This window comes from Phoca vitulina, unplaced genomic scaffold (genome assembly GCF_004348235.1).
Source record: "Phoca vitulina isolate PV1807 unplaced genomic scaffold, GSC_HSeal_1.0 scaffold4, whole genome shotgun sequence".
Taxonomy (NCBI): domain Eukaryota; kingdom Metazoa; phylum Chordata; class Mammalia; order Carnivora; family Phocidae; genus Phoca; species Phoca vitulina.
The window spans coordinates 81,809,951-81,835,117 of NW_022589707.1; the positions used below are offsets into that span (position 1 = coordinate 81,809,951).

A 25,167-nucleotide genomic window follows, 5' to 3' on the forward strand; every position below is an offset into this window, starting at 1 on the left:
GGAGAAAATACTTGCTAGCCATATATCTTAAAGTCCACAATACATAAAGAACTGCTACAGGGCAACTGGCTGGCTCAGTCGGTTGGGCATGCCACCCTTGATCTCAGGGTCAGAGTTGAAGCACCATGTTAGGTGTAGAGCTTACTTAAAAAAAAAAAAAAGCCAACAGAACACTTCTACAACACAATGAGAACAAGAAACAACTCTATTAAAAAATGTGTAAAGGCGGGGATGTGGAGAAAGGGGAACCCTCCTACACTGTTGGTAGGAATGCAAGCTGGTGCAGCCACTCTGGAAAACAGTATGGAGGTTCCTCAAAAAGTTGAAAATAGAGTTACCATACGACCCAGCAATTGCACTACTGGGTATTTACCCCAAAGATACAAATGTAGGGATCCGAAGGGGTACATGCACCCCGATGTTTATAGCAGCAATGTCCACAATAGCCAAACTGTGGAAAGAGCCAAGATGTCCATCGACAGATGAATGGATAAAGAAGATGTGGTATATATATACAATGGAATATTATGCAGCCATCAAAAGGAATGAAATTTTGCCGTTTGCAATGACGTGGATGGAACTGGAGGGTATTATGCTGAGCGAAATAAGTCAATCAGAGAAAGACATGTATCATATGACCTCACTGATATGAGGAATTCTTAATCTCAGGAAACAAACTGAGGGTTGCTGGAGTGGGGGGGGTGGGAGGGATGGGGTGGCTGGGTGATAGACACTGGGGAGGGTATGTGCTATGGTGAGCGCTGTGAAGTGTGCAAGACTGTTGAATCACAGATCTGTACCTCTGAAACAAATAATACATTATATGTTAAAAAAAAAAAAAGAAATAGCAGGAAGGGAAAAATGAAGGGGGGGAAATCGAAGGTGGAGATAAACCATGAGAGATTATGGACTCTGAGAAACAAACTGAGGGTTCTAGAGGGGAGGGGGGTGGGGGGATGGGTTAGCCTGGTGATGGGTATTAAATAAAGAGGGCACGTACTGCATGGAGCACTGGATGTTATACGCAAACAATGAATCATGGAACACTACATCAAAAACTAATGATGTAATGTATGGTGATTAACATAACATAATAAAAAAATCCATATAAATCTATAAATAACTTAAAAAAATCTATATAAATCTATAAATAAACAACTTAAAAAATGTGTAAAGGACTTGAATAAACATTTCTCCAAAGAAGATAATACAAATGGTTAACAAGCGTATGAAAAGATCATTATCACTAATCATCAGGAAATGCAAACCAAAACCATAATGAGATATGACCTCATACCTGTTAGGATGGCCACTGTCAAAACCAAGAAAATAACAACTGTTGGTAAGGATGTGGAGGAATGGGACCCTTGTGCACTGTGAGGGGAATGTAAAATTGGCCAGCTGCTATGAAAAACACTATGGAGATTCTTCAAAAAATTAAAAATAGAATTATCCTATGTCAAATCTTAACTAACTGAATTACTAAAAAGAAATAACATTTCATTTCAGCATTACATTTCCATTTGAGCAAGCAGCCTAATACAAGATTTCTTTTTATAACAGAATAAAGAAGTATACATTAAGCCTAACTAAAGTACTCCTGCATAGTTACTTAAGAGAACTATTAATGGCTTTCACTTGTACTTAAGTAGCTTGAATCCCTAATGTAGACTAACTGATACTGTAGGGAATTCTGGGAACCATAATTGGTTGCTGGTTAGAGAAGTCTATGACTCTTGAACAGAAAGTTCAGTTCTTCTACAGAGTCTAAATATCATTTTGGCACACCAAGAATAAACCTATTACAGAAGTCTTTCTAGAGGTCTTCCTACAATAAGCTTTCCTTCTTCAGATACTTTAATATTTTACCACTATAAACTATTAAAAGGTATTTTCTGTTAGTATTTCCACAGAATATCATAACAAGTATGTCCCTGTGAAGGGTTCCAAGAATGGAACAAGTATGACTGGAGAGGAAACCAGTGGGGAAGTAAGTTGTCTAAAGGCAAGGACTATGTTACTTTGGTCAACTTTTTATCCCAGTGCCCAGCAAAGCATTCAATTATATTTTGTAAATATGCTCATTTCAGTATCATATAGTGTTTCCTTTCATAGGTCAAACGTGAATTAGAAATTTTATTTAAGGGGACGCCTGGGTGGCTCAGTCAGTTAGGTGTCTGCCTTCAGTTTGGGTCATGATCCCAGGATCCTGGGATTGAGTCCGTCAGGCTCCTTGCTTAGCAGGGAGCTTACTTCTTCCTCTCCCCCTGCTTGTGTGCTCTCTCCTTCTCTCTCTGGCAAATAAATAAATAAAATCTTAAAAAAAAAAAAAGGACATTTTATTTAAGCAGTCCCCAGGAAAAAAAGAGCAAAAATTAAAAAGAAAAGAATCAGAGTGACTTTAAGGGTGTTTAAACACTTTAAAAGCGTCTGCACTTTTTCTTCACTTCTACTCACACATGTCTACTCACTATAGCTTCTCTACAACTCCATAATGGAGAATACTAACCCACCTGCCTGAAAAAGTGAAACAATGTAAATATTCAGCAAGGTTTTAATTGTTTAATATAGAGAAAGGGTCTAGTACTACAACTTTGGCAAAAAATGATTAGTGTATCATACAGAAGTTAAGTATTTTGGATATTTTAACATTTATTATTATATAACAAGCAATGATTGCATCAGAGAGAGAATAAAAATATAATAAGTTTCTTCACTCAAATGAGGAAAAAATGTTTGGAGAGAACTTCCCTCCATCCACCCTGACACTCTGCTAAATGTGGTTGACAAGAGGTATTACAGATGATCCTAATCAGTAAAAAATTGTTATATTTCCAGTTGTGTTCACGTCCAGGACTTTCAAAAGCCAACATTTGATACATGGTATAAAAAACTTTATAGAGAAATAATCGGTACAGAGAGGAGGAGAGAAAGAGAAAAAAAGGAAGAGAGGGAAAGAACAGCATAAAAGTCGGAACCAAAATGAAGATATCAATTTTAAATTATAGGCAGTCCTAGACTAGTTCAATTTTCTAGAGACAGACATGTAGTTTTCTGTTGATTCTGATAGGTCTAAGATTTGTTCAAATGTACAGAAAAGCAATAGGAATGAATTCTTCTGGGATATTTGAAATCTATTATTTATTTTTCTTCTCTTATTATGTTGGGTTGGCCCTACAGGTCAATGTTGAAAAGCAGCAGGGACAGTGGGCATCTGACCTTTTCCCTGACTGTAAAGGATATGCTTTTCAGTAAGAATGATGACTATTAAAGGTTTTATTAGATATCCTTTACCAATTTAAGAAAGTCCCTTTCTCTTAGAGTTTGCTAGTATTTTTTATCATCATGAATTTTGTAAAATACTCTTTCTGTATCTATTGAGATAGTTGTATCATTTTTACTTACTGCTATGCTTGGTGTACTAATATTTTAAGAATTTTCAGTGTCTGTGCCTGAGCATGACTGGACCGTAATTTTCCTTTCTTGTAATCCTTAACTGGTTTGGTATACAGGTCACTTTTTAGTCTCATAAAATGAGTGAGGGGAGTTTTTCTTCTCTTAAAAAAAGAATGATCTGTCCCTTAAAATTTTGGTAGGAGTTGCTTGAAAAACCATCTGAGACTACTGGTTTCTTGGTAGAAAGACTTTGAACTAGCAATTCAATTCCTTTGATGGTTAAAGGACTATGCATAGTGTCTAATTCTACTTTAAAATTTTTGGCAAGTTATGTTTTTCTAGAAATCTGTCCATTTCACCTGCCTTTTAAAATTAGTTGAAATGAAGTTTTTCATGGTACCTTTTTTCCTTTAAACTTTAAATTTTGAACTTATAGAAAAATTTTACACTTAGAGAAAAGCTGCAAGAATAACCACCCTCCCAAAATCCTACTGTTTGTTCACTCCAATTCACCACTTGTTAACTAACACTGAGCCACCTTTACTTTATCACTATCATTCTCTCTCGCTTGCTCTCCCTCCCGCATTCAAACATCTGAGAGTAAGTTGTACATCAGAGCTCTGTACCACTAAATAATTAAGTGACCCCCCAGGAATAAAGACATTCTTCTAAATACCCATACTACAGTTATCAAACTTGGGATTTTTAACCTTGTTACATATATATCTCATATACCTTTCATATTCCTATTTCATGAACTGTCCAGTGTTTTTTATAGCATTTTTTTTTTTTCTGGAACAGGAACTAGGCCAGTGTCATGTATTTTACAGTTAGTTGTCATATCTCTTTATATAAAGTCTTACCTACTATGAATCTATTTTTTAATCTTTTATATCATTGATATTTTTAAGCAGTGAAGACTAGTTATTTTACAGATTGTCCAAAAGTTTAGACTTATCTTGTTTCCACATAATTAGACTCAGGTTATGCATCTTTGTCTGGAATACAACATGAATAATAAGTCCTTGGGATATCATGTATATTTGCAGGGTATTGGGGGTATTAATTGTGATTATATAAAGTGTTATCTGATTCTTCTACTGTATAGTTGCTACCTTTTGGGAATTAATAAGTGATTACTGGGGAGACACTTTAATACCATGTAAATATACTGTTCCTTATCAAACTCTCCTTCCTCCAGATGTAGCACCCACTGATGATTACTGCCTGAATCAAATTTTATTAAAATAGCTGCAAAATAATTATCTTTTTAATTGCATTGTTCTTTCCGTTTTCATTAACTCACAGTCCATTTTAAGGGAGAGCTTTTCTTTCTCGTCAGCCCATCCATCTATTTGTCTAGCTTAACATACGGACCTCTGAATTTTTATTTTATTCCATAGGTTAAAATCCATTACCATCCTTACTTGTTGTGATGATCAGTTTTGGAGCATTTCTTTATTTTCTAGCACAAGATATTCCACACTCATTTTCAATTTTCTTAGCTCCAAGCCCAGAACCAGCAATTTCTTTAAATAACCCTGATAGTATTCTGTCATCTTATTTTGAGTTGGTGCAACGCGAAATACATTTTATAATCTGTATAATATATATACTCCAAATACCAGTCCTTAATCAGATATAGGACTTTTAGTAAATTCATACAGTTGTGCACCATCAGCACAATCCACTTTTAGAACAATCCCATCATCACAAAAGTTCCCTCTTTATCCATCTATCCATCAAACCCTGCTCCATCACCCAAGGACAATCATTTATCTGCCTTCTATCTATAGTTTTGCTTTTACCGAAATTTCATATAAACAAAATTATACAACATGTACTCTTTTGAGCTTGGCCACTTTCACTTATAATGTTTTTAAGGTTTATTCATGTAGTCTGATATATAAGTATTTTGTTCCCTCTTATTGTGGAATAGTAATCTATTGTATAAATATATGACTTTTTGTTTATCCATTGTCCAGCTGATGGACATTTAGATTGTTTCCAGTATTTGGCTATTATGAGTAACGCTGCTATAAACAGTTGTGTAGAGATCCTCTTTGTAGACACAGGTTTTCATTTCTCCTGAGTAAATATTTAGGAATGGAACTGTAGGATCATATGGAGAGGATATACCAAGAAACTGCCAAAATGCTTTCCAAAGTGGCAGTACTATTTTACATTTCCACCAGCAATATATGAGTGTTCCAGTTTCTCCATATCTTCACCAACACTTGTTACTTACTGACAGTCATTTTGATTCCTGGTTGTGCAGTGGAACCTCCGGCAGTTTTGACTTGCATTTCCCTAATGACTAATATTGAGGTCTTATGTATATGATTATTATTCATTTGCGTATCTTCTCAGTTAAACAGTCTATTAGTATCTTTTTCCCCCTTTTAATTCCTCCCTCTTGTGGTTCCCCAACCTCCTCCACCCCATCTCTTCCCTATATAACCACTATTCTGTTTCTATCATGATAGATTGGTTGTATTTTCCACAATTTTATTCCAAGCAGTCCTTGTTGTGCATGGTACCATGTTAACAGAAACTCATGTATATCAGAACTACGCAAAGCAAGGACATAGTTCGAATGTGCATACGTTTCAGTAAACACAGTCCCATGTAAAGCAAGGACTGCCTATACACAGAATTGTAGAATACATCCTTTTCTCTTTGGAGTCTTCCAGTCGACATAATAATTTTGAGATTAATTATGTTTTCACATGTATCAGTAGTCCACATTTCTTTTTGTTGCTGATTACATTCATTATATAGCTTTACCATGGCTTACTTATCCATTCACATGTTTATGGACACAGGTTGTTTAAGGTTACTGGCTGTTAAATAAAAAGCTGCTAATGGACACTTGTATGGAAGTCCTTTATGGTAATATTCTTCTTTCTTTGGATTAATACATGGGGGCATACTGCTGAGTTACACAGTAGGTGTATGTTTAACTTTTTAAGAAACTGTCAAACTGTTTTCCAAAGTGGTTGTACAATTTTATATTTCCCATCAGTAGTACGTAAGAATTCCAGTCACTATAACCCCACCAGCACCAACACTTGGTATGGTCAGGTCTTTTAAGTTTTAGGTATGTGCTTATTTGACATCTATCTGTAAAGTATCCCTTTGAATCTTTTGTCCTATTTTAAAAATAGGATAAAAATAGAAACTGAATGTTTTCTCAGAGTTTTTTAGACAGAAGTTCTTTATTAAATATATGATTTGTAAATATTTTCTCCCAGTATATGCCTTGTCTTGTATTCTCTTAATGAAGTAATTTGCAGAGCAGAAATTCTTAATTCTGAATAAGTCCAAAATACCAGGTTTTTTTTCTTTTATGGATCAAGCTTTTGGTGTTGCATTGAAGAACTCTTTGCCTCCCCAAGGTCACAAAGTTTTTATTTTTTTCCTCCAGTCTGTTTTAGAATTTTAAGTCTTACATTTGGGTATCCATATGTTCCAGCATTATTTGTTAAAAAGACTATTGTGTCACCACTGAACTGCTTTTGCAACTTTTTTTGAGAATCAGTTTTTCATATATGTATGTGAGTATATTTTTGGACTTTCTATTCTGCATCAATGATCTGGGTCTCTAACCTGATAACAACTCCACACTTTCTTGAATAAGATAGTTTTGTAAGTCTGGAAATCAGATAATGTTAAGCCTTCCAATTCTGCTTTTCTTTTTCAAAGCTGTGTTGAGTATCTTAGGTCCTCTGTATTTCTATTTGAATTTTAGATGCAGCCTGTCAATTTCTCCAAAACATCTGTTGGGATTATAGATCTATCTGGGAAGAATAGACATCTTAACAACAGTGAATCTACCAACACATACATAAGGTATCTCTCTCCATTTACTTAGGTCTTCTTTAATTTCAGCAGTATTGTATAGTTTTCAGTATACAGATGATATTCATCTTTCAACAGATTTATTCCTAAGTATTTTATATTCTTTGATGCTACTATATGTGGAATTATTAAATTTTAATTATCAATTGTACATTGCTAATATATAGAAATACAATTGATTTTTTTGTATTGACCTGTATTCTGTAATCTTGTAGTAAGTGATTTCTTAGTTCTAGTAGCTTTTTTTTTTTAAAAAGATTCCATCAAATTTTCTACATAGACAATGATGTCATTTATAAATAGAGACCACTTTATTTTGTCCTTTCCAAACTGGAAATCTTTCATTTCTTCTTCTTGTTCCATTCCACTAGCTAGGATAATGTTAAACAGGAGTAGTGAGAACAGAAAGAAATCCCTGTCTGCTCCCTGGTTTTAGGAGAGAAGCATTCAGCCCTCATGATTACGTATGATTTTACCTGTTCCTTGTTCCTAAATGCCTTTTATCAGGTTGAGAAAGCTTTCTATTCCTAGTTTGCTAAGAGTTCTTATCAGGAAGGGATGTTGAATTCTGTCAAATGCTTTTCCTGATGTATTGAGCTAATCAGATGGTTTTTCTTTTTTAGTTTGCCGGCCTTCCTTTTCCAATTACAGCCTTATATTAAAACCTCATTTAATCCTCCATAATTTTTAACCTTTCATAATTTCCGTATCTTTCATTTATGCTGCATTCTGGATAATTTCATTAATTCTGTCAGCCTCTAATTCATTCTTTGACTTTATGGAATATCTGTCTAATCTATCTGCTCAATTTTTTATTTCAGTGATTTTATTTTTAATTTCTAAATGTTCTATTTCGTTCTTTTTAAAGAACTACCTGGTCATTTTTTAAGTCTTTTGTTTCTCATTTTTTATTTCATTTTCTATTCTTTAAATACATCATATACAGATATTTGACATGCATAAGTATATCTGAATATGTATCTTTGCCCTCAGAGATTCTCTCACCTTTTGCAGGCCCAAGATTGCATTAAATATATTTTTCCAATATACCCAGAATTTATTTACACTGGAGTAAGAGGACTCTTCAGAAGATCCAGTTCTTATACCAGTAAAAGCAAAAACCTTCTTACCTTTATAAATGAGAGTACTTACTGATGATATCTGACTTAGAAACTTAACTGGCTTATTGCTACTTGATTTTTTAATCAAATTAAGATGCCACAGATAGATGAGTTAAACATTTTTCTCAAAATATTAAAAAGATCTCACGGTTGGATGTCCTAAAAATTTTCTGAGTCTTTAATCCTATCACCAAATCATTTGATATGTCTAAAAGAGGAAAAGAAAACACATTCTTTTTCACAGTTAAAATTCTCATTAGTACTCTAGCTGCTCAAAATGCTGAACACATTCCAAATTTAGCCTAATACATCCTACACACATGATTACAAGATTTTGTTCGATGATAAAAATTGCTGGCTTAGAAAATGAAAGTATCGTATCTATTCTCCTAAATACAGAGAAACTGGCTTACTTCTGCAGATGAGAATCTACAACCTGTTTTCCACTGTGTGGATCCTGATAATTTGTCAATAATTTGCTACACTCACTTTAACAAAGTGATGTACAGTATTGATAATTACATAGTGACATTAGAACTCCTAATTGGTTTTAAAAGATAACAAAATTGAGTGATTGACAGGTATGAATATGTTTTTTCAAATTATACTATGAACTGAAAATAACAAGCTAATTCTACAAGTTAGCCAGGACATTTATTAAATTAAACAGAAGCAGAATTAGTTATCTTACTAAGGAAAAGCTTTCAAAAGGGTTCCACATTTAAATTATATTCCCAAGATTGTTATACCTAATATAATTGGTCCAGTTTTATTTTATATTCATGTTATAAAGAATACATCAGTATAAAGATGGCATAAAAGGTTGTATTTATTAATTTAGCTTTCAGTAAATTTCAAAATATAGACTACTACTTACAAATATTTCAACACATAAATTTTATTTATTTTTTTAAAGTTTTTTATTGTTATGTTAATCACCATACATCATTAGTTTTTTGATGTATCAACACATAAATTTTAAAAAACTGTTCTAGGTAGATTCCAATTTCAAAGATATTTACTAGAAATAATCTGAGGAAAAAAGCATTAATTTCTAAACAGATACTATAGAGAGCATATGGCATAATTCTAATACTGTTTCATCTTGAATTTACAATTTTATTTAATTTTTAATATATATATTCACTGGTTAAAAAGGCTAAACCACTAAATTAGAAAGAACTTTCAATACCAACATATTACCTTTTTAAAAACCTTGAAATTGCAAAAACTAGTAGTGTAAGAACTTTCTGTTCATAACCTTTTCCTCTAAAAGAGATTACACAAAGATTTAGAGATGTTGGTCCAGATACCACTCTTCAATGATCCAGAGCACTGATACACATCATCCTCTACTCAAAAGTTTAAATTTCTCTGAAGACTTTAAGGATCATTATTTGGGGCCTCCAATCATCCTAGAAATCCTGCACTTTCTACAAAGATTCTGTTGCCATCGATAATTATTTTCACTAGAATGATAATGTTCTTACATGGTAGTTATGTAATTAGCAAAAATATCTATTCATAGCTTTGCAATAAACGAAAAGACTAAAGAAATTACAGTAAATGCAGTGAAATTTATGTGCTATTTCTGCAATATGTGACAGGTGTTTTAAGGGTTTTGTTTTTTACTTTTCTCTTGCCCTGGAAATCCCAAGTATTTAGGATCAAAAGTTATTTTGGACTTTTTACAAAAGACTGATCTTTTTTGAATATACATGAGTATAATGAATTCCAAGAGGGGCTTAAATTTTTTTTCATAAACACTGCCATAAAAGAATAACTAAACTGGAAATTTACATTAAAATTTATGTATAAACGTGTGTTGTATATGACTATATTTTTAAATAGGTAAGAACAGTGTTTGAAAAATCAATCTTTATTGGTTTTATTTTTAATTCAGTAAGAAATTTTGTGAGTTAATGTAAAGACTGAAGAAAAGGAAAGCATACATCCCTGTTCATAATAATCCTTTAATAATTGGTAGTAATTCACATGCATTTAAAATCTGGCAAACAGAAGTTGCCAGAGTTCATTCCCAATAATAATTGATGAGAATTTATATATGAGTTTGTATGTAGAAACTTTATCCAATATAATATCACAAACGTAAGCATCTTTAAATGGCACTATTCCTCTTTGTTTTTTTCTTTAGTTCCCTTGAATATAATGGTTTCATGTAATTGTTCTTATGCTGCTAGTAGAATATAGCCAAACTATTAAAAAGGAGTAAAAACATATACAAAGGATTACATAGTAAAAGCTTGAAATCAAGCCACTCCAATAAAGAATAAATTAATTACTTTGGGTAGAAAGGCGACCAAAATTAGAAGAAATGAATGATAACACTGCATGTACATTTGCTTGCCTATAAACATGAAGGCCTCATATTAGTTATCCATTCCACCACTAAAACTAAAAAATTAATAACTATACAAGAGAGATTAATAACTATGCAATATGCTATATGAGTCCCCATAGCAATTGGCTGGGAAAGCTAGAGAGGCTGAATTTCACAAGTTCTTGCAGTCAGCAGGGCTTAAATCCAGAGTTCTGGAGATCAGCAGACGTGGCTTGGGGAGAGCTCAGAGGCATCGGAGCTGTTCTTGAAAAGAAGGCAGGTAAACAACTGTGGACACACAGCATGGAAACAGCGACCTGAAGAGCACCTAGCGCACACAGTGGGGAGGTTATCTGCTCATCTCAGAGCTTGTCCCAGAGAGGCAGCATTCATGGAGAGACCCTACCGGGAACAAAGGAACTGGCCGGCACAGGGCCACCTGGGGGAACAGGGCAACGCCCACACTCCCTACCTAACTTACTTACACCCAGCCTGCACCCCTCCCACTCCAGTAGAACTGCCCCTCCCAGTCACACCCGCCTCAGTCACAGCAGCAGGCCTTCTCCCCCAGAAGACCAACCCAAAGCCCTGCCAACACCACGTCTCCCAACCTGGGAGTTTTGCAGAGTCTCAGTTCCAGCAACAGTGCCAACAGGTCTCACTTCACAAGCAGACCAGATCACACCTACTTAAAACGTGCCACATTCAAGCCAGGGACCAAACACTGTCCACAAAAGGAAAAGACAGCCTCTGCCGATGACTGGCCTGAACGATAAAGTGGCCAGGTCACAAAAGCTGATTGCAAGCAGCACACACTAGAGACACTGCTGGAAGTGCCAGGCCTTGGGGAACAGGAGACACTACATGGCAGGGCACTATAGGACCTCTTCTTCATAAGGCCATTACCTTCAAGAACAGGAGACATAACTGACTTTCCTAACACACAGAAATGGGCACAGAGATTTAGACAAATTGAGAAGACAGAGAAATTTGTCCCAAATGAAAAACCAGGACAAGGCCATACATGGCCAGAGACTTAAGCAGAACAGATATTAGTAACATGCTTGATAGAGAATTTAGAGTAAGGATCATAAGACTACTCACTGGACTTGAGAAAAGAGTGGAAGATATGAGTGATACCCCTAATGCAGAGATAAGGAATACCATAGCAAAGATAAAAGGCTCAATAAACAAAATGAGGAACATGCTTGATGGGATGAATAGCAGGCTGGAAGAAACAGAGGAACAAATCAATGATCTAGGAGACAGAGTAATGGAAAGAAATCAAGATGAACAAAAGAAAAAAGAATGATGGAAAATGAAAACAGACTTAGGGAACTCAGTGACTCCATCAAACAGTAATACTCACATTACAGGAGTCCCAGAAGAAGACGACAAAGAAAAGGGGGCACAAAGTTTATGTGAAGAGACAATAGCTGAAAACTACCCTAATCTGAGGAAGAAAACAAATATCCAGAACCAGGAGGCCAGAGAACCCTCAACAAAATCAAGAAAAGCAGATTCACACCAAGACATATTACAATGAAAATGGCAAAATATAGTAAAGAAAAAACTTCAAAAAGAGCATGACAAAAGAACAAAGTTACATAAAAGGGAAACTCCATAAGGCTATCAGGGGATTTTTCAGTAGAAACTTTCCAAGGTAGAAGAGAGTGGCATGATCTATTCAAAGTGCTGAACGGAAAAAAAACCTGCAGCCAATAATACACTATCCAGCAAGGCTATCATTCAGAATAGAAGGAGAGATAAACATTTTCCCAGACAAACAAAAACTAATGGAGTTCATGACCACTAAGCCAGCCAAGCAAGAAATATTAAAGGAGATTCTATCAGTGAAAAGGAGAGACTAAAGTAACAGTATGAAGGTAGGAAACACAAAAGCAGTAAAAATAAATATTTTTGTAAAATATCTGTCAAGGAACTTACAAAATAAAAGGGTGTGAAATATGACAACATAACCCTAAAATGTGGGGAGGAGAGGAGTAAAGGATGGGTTCAAACTTCAACAACTATCCACTTAACATAGACTGCTATATACAGAAGATGTTATATTATATACAAACCCAATGACAACCACAAATCAAAAATCACTAATAAATATGCAAAGAATAAAGACAAAGAAATCCTCTTAAAAAAATAATTATTATACAAACTGACAAAAGCATCTTATTGTTTCTTTCATACAATTAAAAGCCAAATATGAAGCAGGATAATGGAAGTGGGAATATACTACTGTAAGTACATGTGCAAAAATGAGTTTACATAGCAGGTCTGAGATTGCTATAGCTAGAAATGCCTGCCTGCAAGGGTGGTTCTTGGTTGGTACCTGGGACTTGGATTTTGAGAGGGTCCTCATGATTTTTTTATAAGAACGCTCACTATCCCTAAACTGTTTGTACAGATAATGTGGTGTATGCTGAACAGCTGCTTTTCTTTTGGGAGTCTGGAATTTTGGTACATGCCAGGCAGTAAGTGATTCCTGATTAAAACCCTGAACTCCTAAGTGCAAGGTGAACTTCCCCAGAGGACATTTTACACATGCTGTCACCACTTGTTGCTGGAGGAATTAAAGGTGTCCTGTCTGTGAGACCTAGGAGAGGACTCTTAGAAGCTTGCACCTGGTTGCCTCTGGACTTCATCCTGTATGCTTTTTCCCTACTGCTGATTTTCCTTTCATGAAGCTGATTTTGATTCATGTCCTTTCACTGTAATAAATCATTGCCACAAGCACAACTATATGCTGAATGCTATGAATCCTCCCAGCAAATCACCAAACTTGGGGGTGGTCCTGGAGATCCACAACACAATATATAAAATGCTTAAATTTTGGACTTACAAAGGAAATGATCTATACTGTAACAATGGAAACTTAAGAGAATTTTTTTCTTTGGAACACTTATGTGTCAGGATTAAATGATGAATTGAATAATTAATTACTCGATTATTCCTTATTAAAAACATATCAAGATGAATGAATAAAACATAGAGTCAGATTTCTATGCATGGAAGGAATTCTTATGGCCCATGAGGCCAGTGGATTGGTGGATGACAGAAGGGAGAATTTCAGAATATGAAAAATGGGATACAGCAATGTGCTTTAAAAGAAAAATTAACAACTGAATGGATCCCACCATTTTCAGTAAAGACTTTATAAGACATTATAATGACCACTAATTAAATATCTTATTTTCTCCAAATTTTCATCTTATTCTGTAATAGAACTTTTAAAAACATTTACAATAAATCATTTATATGACAGAAAATTAGAAATTAGTTTATGCATTTTAGAAATTAGTCTATAAAAAGTATTACTGATAGCATCTACTCAAAAAACAACTGTGCTTATACATATGTTATAAAGAAAGTTTGTTGTTGTCAAGAAATACAATTCCAGGGGTGCCTGAGTGGCTCAGTCAGTTAAACATCTGACTCTCGGATTCTGATCAGGTCTAGATCTCAGGGTCGTGAGACCAAGCCCACGTCAGGCTCAGCACTGGGTGTGGATCCTGCTTGGGATTTTCTCTCTCCCTCTTCCTCTACCCCTTTCCCACCTTGCACTCTCTCAAAAAAAAAAGAGAGAGAGAGAGAGAGAGAGAAAGAGAGAGAGAGAGAAAGAAAGAAAGAAAGAAAGAAAGAAAGAAAGAAAGAAAAGAAAGAAAGAAAGAAAGAAAAAAAAGAAATACAATTTCTATGGCTATTTGACATGTAGCCATTCCATAAGGTAAGAACACAAACAATGCTGGCTCATATCTTCCTGCATTTTTTAATAAAGAGATAAAAATATTTTCATTTAAACATACCTTAACTATTTCTTCAATGAAACAAATATGAGAAACAGGATCTCTCTTCTTGGCTAATATTTTTTGTAGATGTTGTACCTAAAAATGGCAGAAAGGGGGAGAATGTACGTAATTGGGTATTTTCAAAATGAAACAAATGTAAAGCTTAGGCACTAGAAACAGCAAGGGAAGGAAGAGGGCATTGTGCTAGAGCCTCTACATATATTATAATCAGCTAAGGTAGGTATTTTGAATGCTCACAGATTTTAAGAAAGCTGCCCAAGGTCACACAACTTGGAATAATAGGCATTAATCCATAATTAATGTTCTTTTTTTTTTTTAAGATTTTTTAATTTATTTTTTGACAGAGAAAGAGACAGTGAGAGAGGGAACACAAGCAGGGAGAGTGGGAGAGGGAGAAGCAGGCCTCCCACTGAGCAGGGAGCCTGATGTGGGGCTCCATCCCAGGACCCCGGGATCATGACCCGAGCTGAAGGCAGAGCATAACGACTGAGCCACCCAGGCTCCCCCATAATTAATGTTCTTTCCATTCTCTAAAATATTTACCTGTCCACAAACAGTACAAATATGATCTATAAGTTTCTCCATATTGGTCCAGAGGGAAGCACGAAAAGCTGCAGTGTTTCCTGGGGTTGGCAAAGTAGATCGTCCAGGTCCCCCTGTTTAAGAGTGACAAAGAAATATGATAAATAAAAATTTTCAAGTATAACAAAATACGTTATTATAAAAAGCATACTCAAGCTAAAAAAATAAGAAGTTCCTTCTTTAAGAAAGAATTTATTACGAGTAATATAAAAAGGACTCTTAACATTTTATGTTTAAGAAAGGAAGGAAAGTAAGATCTCACACTCAGGCACACACCACACACACACACACACACACACACACACACACACGAGAGATAAAACACAAAACAGTAATTAATGAAAATAGTTTTCTAAAAGTGGCAGTAGGAGTGGTAGGAGACGTACAAGGTGAAAGGAATGGAGATAGAAGTGGTGAGTCTTTATGAGCCATATAAATGTTTTATGTATTTTTTTTTTAAGATTTTATTTATTTATTCGACAGAGATACAACACAAGCAGGGGTAGTGGCAGGCAGAGGGAGAAGCAGGCTCCTGGCTAAGCAAGGAGCCCAATGTGGGACTCGATCCCAGGACCCTGGGATCATGACCCGAGCCGAAGGCAGACACTTAACCGACTGAGCCCACCCAAGTGCCCCTATTTTACATATTTTAAAATAAATTTAAGTTTAAAGAGGATGGAAAAAGCAAACCCTAAAACAAAATGCAAATAAATACCGAAACAAATGAAACTAACTGTACATCAAATTGGTAACACAACCACACCAGGGAAAACAATTAATTGAGGTAATTTTTAATTACAGAACCCTAACTTTAGTGAGATATATTTTCGGGGCAAAAAGAATTGTAAAGAATAATAGTACTTAGCAGATTTGTTGCTGGACGTGATACCGACATAGCAATCGCAAAACTACTTTAGGTGTAGTCTGCGATAGACTAAAAGAAGGTTCTCACCATAAACAGAATAAAGATCCAAATATGTAATGGGGATCAGAGGAATTTCTCAACTCTGTCCACTGAAAGGGCAAAGAAACAGTGACTCCTAAATAGAAATGAGTATACCTAGCACCCAAATTCTGATTTGTATGTGCCATTCCCCAATAAAAGAAACCAGGGCTCATTGAGGAAAAGGGTCATTCCATATTTGGAGCAATGAAAGCAGAAGGTATATCTGGTACATACTGTGCCAGACAGCAAAGAAATGTTCAAAGACAAACGGAGACTGGTCAAAGTACATAGGACCTTGACTGGAAGAGGCTTCCCCAAGACGGATTTGGGAACATTTGACCATCCTGATGGTCATTACTGATGATAATGGATCATAAAATACTGATTAAAAAATAATTCATGAGTCATAGTGAAAATTCAAATGTTTAAAAAGGATGAACTTCTGATGAGCACTGGGTATTGCATTCAAGTGTCGGATCACTATATTGTATAACTGAAACTAATATTACACTGTATTTTAACCAAATGGAATTTAAATAAAAACTTAAAAAAAATAAAAAGGAGGGCGCCTGGGTGGCTCAGCCGGTTAAGCGTCTGCCTTTGGCTCAGGTCATGATCCTGGGGTCCTGGGATCAACCCTGCATCGTGCTCCCTGCTCCGCGGGGAGCCTGCTTCTCCCTCTCCTGCTCCCCCTGCTTGTGTTCCCTCTTTCGCTGTCTCTCTCTGTCAAATAAATAAAAAAATCTTTATAAATAAATAAATAAATAATAAAAAGAATGGAAATTTCTCTTTACAAAAGAATGTCAGTTAATAAATGCAGAGAGAATGATAGAAAACAATCACCATTTTGCAACTCCTAGTAAAATAATTAATTGAGGGAAAGATAATCATTGGATACAAAAACACTGGATGAAATGTTATGGAAAACAGGATATTCACATGGTCTCAAGGTATGCACCACAAATTACTTACTAATCACAAAGAAAAGAAAGTACTCTTATAATGAGCAATCTGGCACACACCACGGTAATGAGGTAATTTCCTTTAGCATCAGCAGGAATGAGACAAACTGACATAATTTGGGTGCTTACTGATATGATGTTAATGGTAAATATACAATATCACTTTACTGGTCTGTTTATTCTGAATATACCCATGAAGAGACAATCAGATAAATCCAGATAAATTCAAACTGTGGGGCTCTCCAAACATGTTAATGGCAAAAAAGGCATTGGGATTGTTTTGATTAAAGGAGAGAAAAGAGACAAGATAACTAACAGAAAAGCATAATCCTGATTGGTTCATGTTGGGGGAAAAAGAAAGGAATATTTGGGGGAATAAGTGAAAAATGTTGAATATGGATTACACATTAATATTAATATATCAATGTTCAATTTCTTAAGAGTTATGTCTAAGAATGTTCTTGTATGTAATACACAACCACAACTATCTGTGCAGATCTAAAATGTTTCAACATAGAAAAAGGGAATTTTAGTGTCAAATGGAAAAGTATAAATTCCAGGAGCTCCTGGTGGCTCAGTCAGTTAAGCATCCAACTCTTGATTTCGGCTCAGGTCATGACCTCAGGGTCATGAGATCAAGCCCCGCGTCAGGCTCTGCACTCAGCGTGTGGAGTCTGCTTGAGATTCTCTCTCGCCCTCTGCCTCTGCCTCCCCCCCAACTTGTGCTCTCTCTCCAAATTAAATAAAATCTTTAAAAAAAGAAAAAAGTATAAATTCCAATCCAAATTAAGCTTTAAAGCCATGCAGAAGAGCCCATCAGTGATTTGTTTATCCTGTTTTAAGGAGGGCAAGAAATCAAGGAAACCAGAGGCTGTGTTTGTAAGCTGCTTCATTATAGTTTTTCAACAATTCTAAGTTCAGAAAAAAATCACACATATCCTCAGCAAAGAGATGCTATTACTTTTTAGTCTGATGATAGTGGAAAGCAATAAAAGAGAGAAACACCTATGAGAGAAACACTGGTTTTAAAAATATGAATAATTCCTGTTTGAGATCTAGGTCTAATTAATTTTAAAAATTATCTGCAGTGTTGTGCAGACTATTAAAGAAAAGCATACAGGGAATAGAGAGGTAATCTTTAACAATCTGCAATTAGCTCACATGTCATATACAGAATGAACTCATTACAATGAAGAAAGGGATACAGTGCCTTTGTGAAAATTAGAAAATATTGATCAAATTCCTGGAATATGCATAGCTCAATTTTATTATAAAGAATTATGGGGGCGCCTGGGTGGCTCAGTTGGTTGGGCGGCTGCCTTCAGCTCAGGTCATGATCCTGGAGTCCCGGGATCGAGTCCCGCATCGGGCTCCCTGCTTGGCGGGGAGTCTGCTTCTCCCTCTGATCCTCCCCCCTCTCATGCTCTCTGTCTCTCATTCTCTCTCTCTCTCAAATAAATAAATAAAATCTTTAAAAAAAAAAAAAAGAATTATGGGACACATCAACCCATCACTCTCTTAAAGTAAATACAACCAGATACATAAGAAAGTATTATTTTCTGTTTATATTTACTTTGGAGAAACTGAAGCAGAGAAAAATGAGATCACAATCATTGCTTCAACTAGTTCTAAAGGTTTCATTTTTCTTACTTAAGATTTCAGTACTTAAAGATTTTTATCCTCACAAGCTAAATACATCTTGTTGAAGGTATCAACGTGATAAAAATAATTAACATAGAACAGCTATATAACGGAAGAAGAGAAAGAATAATTAAAACAGAAAAACTGATGTCATTATCAGCTGGCTTCAGGAGAATCAAGAAGCAAAATAGTGTCATAAACTAAGTTTTATTAAATTGATAGAAGAAACCAAGAGTTCCTCAAAAAATAATACTTAAGAGTGATTTCTAGTTACTGAGAGTAGAGTAAAATCATTTTTCTACTCTCTTCCCTTAAAAGCCAATGAAAATAGAACAAAAAGTAGAGGGGGAAAAAATGAACTTCAAAAACAAGGAATCAACTAAAACATCAAACTCAAGATTATGTATGTCAAATGCTGAGGATAAATCAAAATGAAGAAGGAACCAGACAGCTGTCATCTTAGACCATTAGCAAAAACCAAATTGCCCTTAAAATCAATTGTAAAACTTTAGACCAGCTATCCAATGATTCTTTGCTTAGCACTGAAATGGGGAGACATGGATGAGCCAGAGAAGAAGCTAATAAAATGTTTAATGCTCCAGAATCACAACAAAGAAAAACTGAAGGAGAAATCATAATAAAATCATATTTACACTGTATAATAAGTAGCCCTCTAGTTTAGGGAGACTCTTAGAGGTAAAAATGAGGTGAAAGAGGAAAGAAAAGCAGAGAACGTGGGGTTTCCACACAAAAATTGCCTAAATGGCTTTATGGGGACTCACACTAAGCTCTAGAATGATCGAAAATTTGATGAAAGATGTGTTTCCAAGATAGAAGGAAATAAGTTGGTGAATGGTTACTCTAGATAACAAACTTAATCCTAGTTATAGACTGCCCTAGTCTCTCCCTACAACTACCCCTATATTACTCTTCAGCAAACAGCAGTACCTTTCAAAGATGAGTAACAATCAGAAACAAATAATATAGGACCTAACACAGATTGAGAGGGAAGAAGGGGAAGGAAAAGAATTTAAGTTGCCAAAGAAATTCCCAAAGGAAACAACGGGAAGAATTATAGTTTTCCACTGTCTCAAAGTACCTATAGGGAACATTCTTAGTGTAAATATATAACAGAGATTAAGAACACATTATGAATAACAAAACAATATAATGATCAAGGGTGAAAATATAATCAGAAATGGGAAATGAGCAAGAGGAAATTGTACAAAATGAAATAAATTTCAAAGATATAAAATATAATAATTACAGAAAAGATATTAGAAATGGAAAACAAATAAGATGTTACATGTGCATAATGTTCCTGAAAAGAACAAATGGAAAATAAAAATATTCACATATGCAATTAAAGTAAACTTATAAAAGAGAACATATTCTAACTCAGAAAAAAATGATATAGAGCATTCAATGCCAAGATATATCCTAAAGAAATTACTAGACTTCAAAGGTAAGGAAAGCTCCATATGGACATTGTTAAAAAATAAAATTCAACTGAGTAAATTTTAAAGATCTTACTGGCTTTTAGTCAATCTTACTGGCTTTTATTCAGGAGCTGTATGAAATGAGAGATTTTTATAGGCAGAAGGGAGCAGGAACAGAGAAGTTATACTAGACAAAAAAAAAAGCAAATTGGTTATGGCAAGGTCACTTTCCTTTAAGGGGCAGTAGGGCAGAATTACCTCTCTAGTACTAGTACTAATTAAGTAATTCCTGATTGGTTTAAGATTCCATTTCTGAGAAAGGCTGAAACTGTAATTAAGTTATGTCTCAATTTGGTGATGTGGGGTTTAGCATAAGTGACTCCATTTAGGGTCAGTTGTCTTACTTTTAACAACGTCAAAGAAGAAACAAGTGAGGTATGGGGGTAAAAATCTGAGTTAGCAACTTCCATTTCTGGTTCCAACTGTGAGGAGCCTCTAAGTTGCCACTCTGTCCTAACAACAAGTTAAATGACAAACAGACTGAGAAATCAACAACCTTCTTGGACCTGTAAGAGAGGGGAGGACACCTGGCAAACCATTGCCCCCAAGATAAGAGAGACTGACAGGTGAATACAGGAAGTCTCCACGTATGGGAGCAGAGCCTTGCTAGCAGAAAACAGACAGTGGGAGCCAGTGCTAGGGAAGGAAAACCTGAACTGTAACTGATGAATTGCTAGAGGCTCAAAGTGGGCAACTTTGAGAATTAAAAGCTCCAGGCGTACCCAGTTATAGGAGGCCCACAATATTTTGAGATTTGCATCCAGGAGCCCAAGTAGGTTCCCACAGTAAATAACGGGGAAAAATCCCTTCATGCCTCCAGCAGGAGGAAGAAAAAAAGAACCGTCTGGAAATATACCAGAGGACTCTATTCTCAACAAGGCCTGCCCTGAGGGGAAACTAGTTAACCAGAGCCTGACCCTCTGGGGTATTATAAGAACCTAAATGACCTGCGGAAGGGAAATACCCAACACCAGCCCACTCTGGTCATTCTCTCCCACATGAAGGAGGAAAAAAAAATTAGTATGCTTGTGAAGTTCAAGGTACAAAGGCACAGGCTCACTGAAAAAACTGAGACCCAACGGTAGCACTTTATTTCCACTGGAGGAAAGATTGTTTTCACTTTTTCACTAATACAAATAATAATACAATAAAAATTCATATATATATATATGACAGAGTTTCTCTAGGGTATTATTTTTCTAACAGAAATTATAAGATCACAAGGTATACATAGTTTTAACCTTAGAGAACAATTTGATAAAACTGAGTGAAGTGGCTGAACCATTTCATTCTCCTACAATCAGCATATAAGAGTTTCTGCTCTCATCCAACACTTAATTCTTAGATTTTGCCAATCTCATGATTGAGAAATTGTATCTTGTCTTATCTGTATTTCCCTAATAACCAGTTCATCCTCTAAAAAGAAGCTAAACATATTTTCCCATTTATTAGATATGTTCTTCTGTTAACTCCCTAATCATATTCTTATTTTTTCAATTGAGTTGTTTATCTTTTTCTTATTGAATTATAAGCTTCTGAAATACATCACAGATAATATTTTCCCCTTAAAATTCTATCAATTTTATATATTTTAAATTTTTTGGAACAATCTTAAACATACAGAAAATTTGAAAGCATACTAAAAAAAAATTTCCCCGAATCATTTGTTAATAAGTTACTGACATGATGCTCCATCACCCTTGAAATACTTTAATGTGTATTTCCAAAAAACAAGGACATTCTAATCCATAATCTCAATATAACCAACAAGATCAGCAAATTAACATGAAAATTGCCAATGTCACATTTAAAAAACTAAAAATAATAGTGATTATTCTTTTAAAAATAATAAAGAATTGATGCTTAGGGTTTCTACATTAAATCACAGTATCCACTCCTCAACAGATGATAATAAGGCTTTAAAATTCTTTATTCTTTCAACAAAAAGGGTGTACATTAGGATTGACAGCATGTGAATAATTGCTTTCATTTTTTTTCCTTTTCTTGACAACACAAGAGGGAATGAGATTAAACTGCTCCTGGAAATTTAAACATTAGATCAAACTTTCTGAGAATAATTGCTGGGAAAAGCTGAGAGGGAAATCTCCTTTGGCAATTTCTTTTCAAAGCTCCCCTTCTGGGACATTCTTAATACAGATCTATTCAGAGGCTAGGGCTAACCTTTAAAAATCCCTTTAAGATCTAAGATTCTTTTATCTCTTTTTATCTAGTGCAACTTATTTATGAGTGACATATATTTGTGTTATTTAAGGCTATGTTTATATAGTAAATATAAAAACAATACTCACTCACTGTAAATATTTTTTTAGTATAAGCCATGTATGAGGAACTCTGTTATTAATTCTACATGCATTATTTATTTTTTAGGACGACTCTGATGACAGAGCAGCTTCTTCAATAGAAAAATGGGAAGAGGGGCGCCTGGGTGGCTCAGTTGGTTGAGCATCCAACTCTTGGTTTCAGCTCAGGTCATGATCTCAGGGTCATGGGATCAAGCCCTGCATCAGGCTCTGTGCTGTCCCTCTCCCTCAGCTCCTCTCCCCACCCCCTCAAGCTCTCTAAAATAAATAAAAATCTTAAAGAAAAATGGAAAGAGAAAAACTGGAGACAGTAAGTATACACAACAACTTTGGGGAATTTTTCTGTAGTCTGAAGAAATAAAATGGGGGAGCAGAGCTGAAGAAGGAAACGTAGTCAAACATAGATGTGTCTTTAAGCAGAAGAAGGTACACTAGCACAACTGAATATAACAGGAAAGAAATTTAAAGAAGGAAAACTGACTACATGGCAGACAGAGGGGATCTGCTAAAGCAATGCCCTTGGGACATCGGAACTAAGAGTAGAGTACTTGGTCTTTGCTAGGTGCAAGCACAGCTCATTCATATTAATAGAAGAGAAAAGAGAATACAAGGAGAGAAATGCAGAGATATGTTGGCTAGATGAGAGATATATAACATGTGGTCTTTCCTATCTCATCTCTGAAGGGTGTTTTATACATGAATGCCATCAGCAGGTACATCTTGGCAGGAAAAAAAGTTGCAGACTGCTACTGTGGGGCTACTCCTCTCTCATACCTTTCTTTTGTAGTTTTTTTTAGATTTTGCTATGGTTAATGTTCCCAAAGGTTTTATCAGTGTCTAAGTCCACAGTTAGCCTTCTTTGCTCCTGAATACCAAAATTATTCTAAGGAAAATAATTCTAAGGAAAAGCCCAAAAAGCTAAGGGAGAAACTGCATTTCCTTAAAAAATATTTTCTGCCTCAAGAAGTACATGTGAGGATAAGGATTTCAGAAAGAAAAATGTTCCTTTTTTTTTCTTGCATCTGTTTCCTCTGAACTAAGTGGAGCCACAGTTTATAGATTTTTTTCTAGAAGTTCTGAATATACCAATTGGCCAATTCAACTCACTGATTAGACAAAAAAAGTTATAAATACATTCTAAAACATAATTTCTTCTCTCATTTTCTGTCTACTAAAAAATGAGTCATTAGACTGCTTTGAAACTTAAGTGTTTCACATACTATTCAAAGGACTTCTTGGTTATAAATAAATAAAGCAGCTAAATATAAACCATAGCCATACCTCTCACAGCTGACTGCGAAGGCTGAGTCAGAACTTTGATGTCTAATGCACTGTTGATATGTTCTTCTAAAGTAGCACAATATCCATCCACAACATTGGTAATCGTATCCTTCAAAGTTCCAAGATTATGGAAAACCTGAAGAGCTGTTCCGACTTGGGTTGGATTCTTTAAAAAGGTGGGGGTGGCAGGGTGGGAATAGGTATAAATAGGAAAACAAACAAAATCAATATAAATCTACAACTTTAAGTAGTACATGAGCAGTTACTACCATATTTTTAAATTATCACAGACAAGAACAAAGGGAGTGCATTTGGAACAAATATTATTTTTAGTCATTATTTATTTCATAAAAGACAAGGTTAAATACTATGTATATTATTTCCCCCTTTCCCCTTTTTCTCCTTCTTTAAAGGATAATAACAAAATCAGAAATCGGTTCTATTATTAGAGCTTATTTAAAATTTACCACCAATGCCTATAAAGAGAGCCATGCTGGAATTAACAAAAACCCTACATCTATTTGGAGAATAAATAAATGAATTCCGCAGAGTTAACTGAGGGCTGAACCATGCAGACTGACACTATTCATTTTCTTTCTTTCTTTTCTTTTCTTTCTTTCTGTCGTTCATTCATTCATTCTAACCACAAATATTTATACCGTGCTTACTGTGTAACTGTCTTGGTTCCAGGTGCTGGAAATATAGTAGTTAAGCAAAACCAATTAAGTCCCTACCCTCATGGAACTTATGTCTCCTGAGAAATATATTAAAAATATATATGTAACAGAGTATCACAGGTAGTGATAATTGCTATAAAAAAAAATCAGGGAATAAGAATAGAGAATCATGGGGAAATAATGGAGAAGACTCAGAGAATGCATCTCTGAGGTGATTTTCAGAGACCTGAATATAATGAGCAAGGGAGTCTGAGGAGGATATGGGGAAAAACAGATCTGAACAGATAACAACAAAAGTGCTGAGGTAAAAATATGCTTGGCAGCTAATCAAACAGCAAGAAGGCCCTGACTGTGGCTGGAACAGAGCGACTACAGCAGAGAGAGGTAGGCAGTGAGGCAGGTAGTAAAAACACTGTGAGTAGACTGAGTCCATAGTAATATAAAGAGGTTGTTGACTCTGTCACTAAGTAAATGAATTATCAAGCCAGAATCTAGTACATCAACATATATCTCCAGGCCCAAACAGGTGAAAGTCCACTTTCACTTAATGATTCAGTGACTGTTATTAGAAGCACTTAGTTTAAAAGTTAAATTACTTCATTAACTTAATTTCTTAACGGTTAAGTTGATAAATAAGACAAAAAGTTACTCTGAAACATACTGGTGTTAATAACATGATGCAGTCACACACACACACACACACACACACACACAC

General features: G+C 35.2%; 1 protein-coding gene across 1 annotated transcript in view; it reads right to left on the reverse strand.

The window, feature by feature from the left end:
- Positions 1-25,167, reverse strand: part of COG5 (component of oligomeric golgi complex 5) — a 303,390-nt gene that overhangs the window by 100,359 nt on the left and 177,864 nt on the right. Inside the window, exons 8-10 of the mRNA XM_032402369.1 lie at positions 23,776-23,941; positions 15,087-15,199; positions 14,541-14,618 (exon numbers count right to left, since the gene is read on the reverse strand). Of these exons, the coding sequence (XP_032258260.1) occupies positions 14,541-14,618; positions 15,087-15,199; positions 23,776-23,941 (357 nt within the window). The remainder of the gene's footprint in view (positions 1-14,540; positions 14,619-15,086; positions 15,200-23,775; positions 23,942-25,167) is intronic.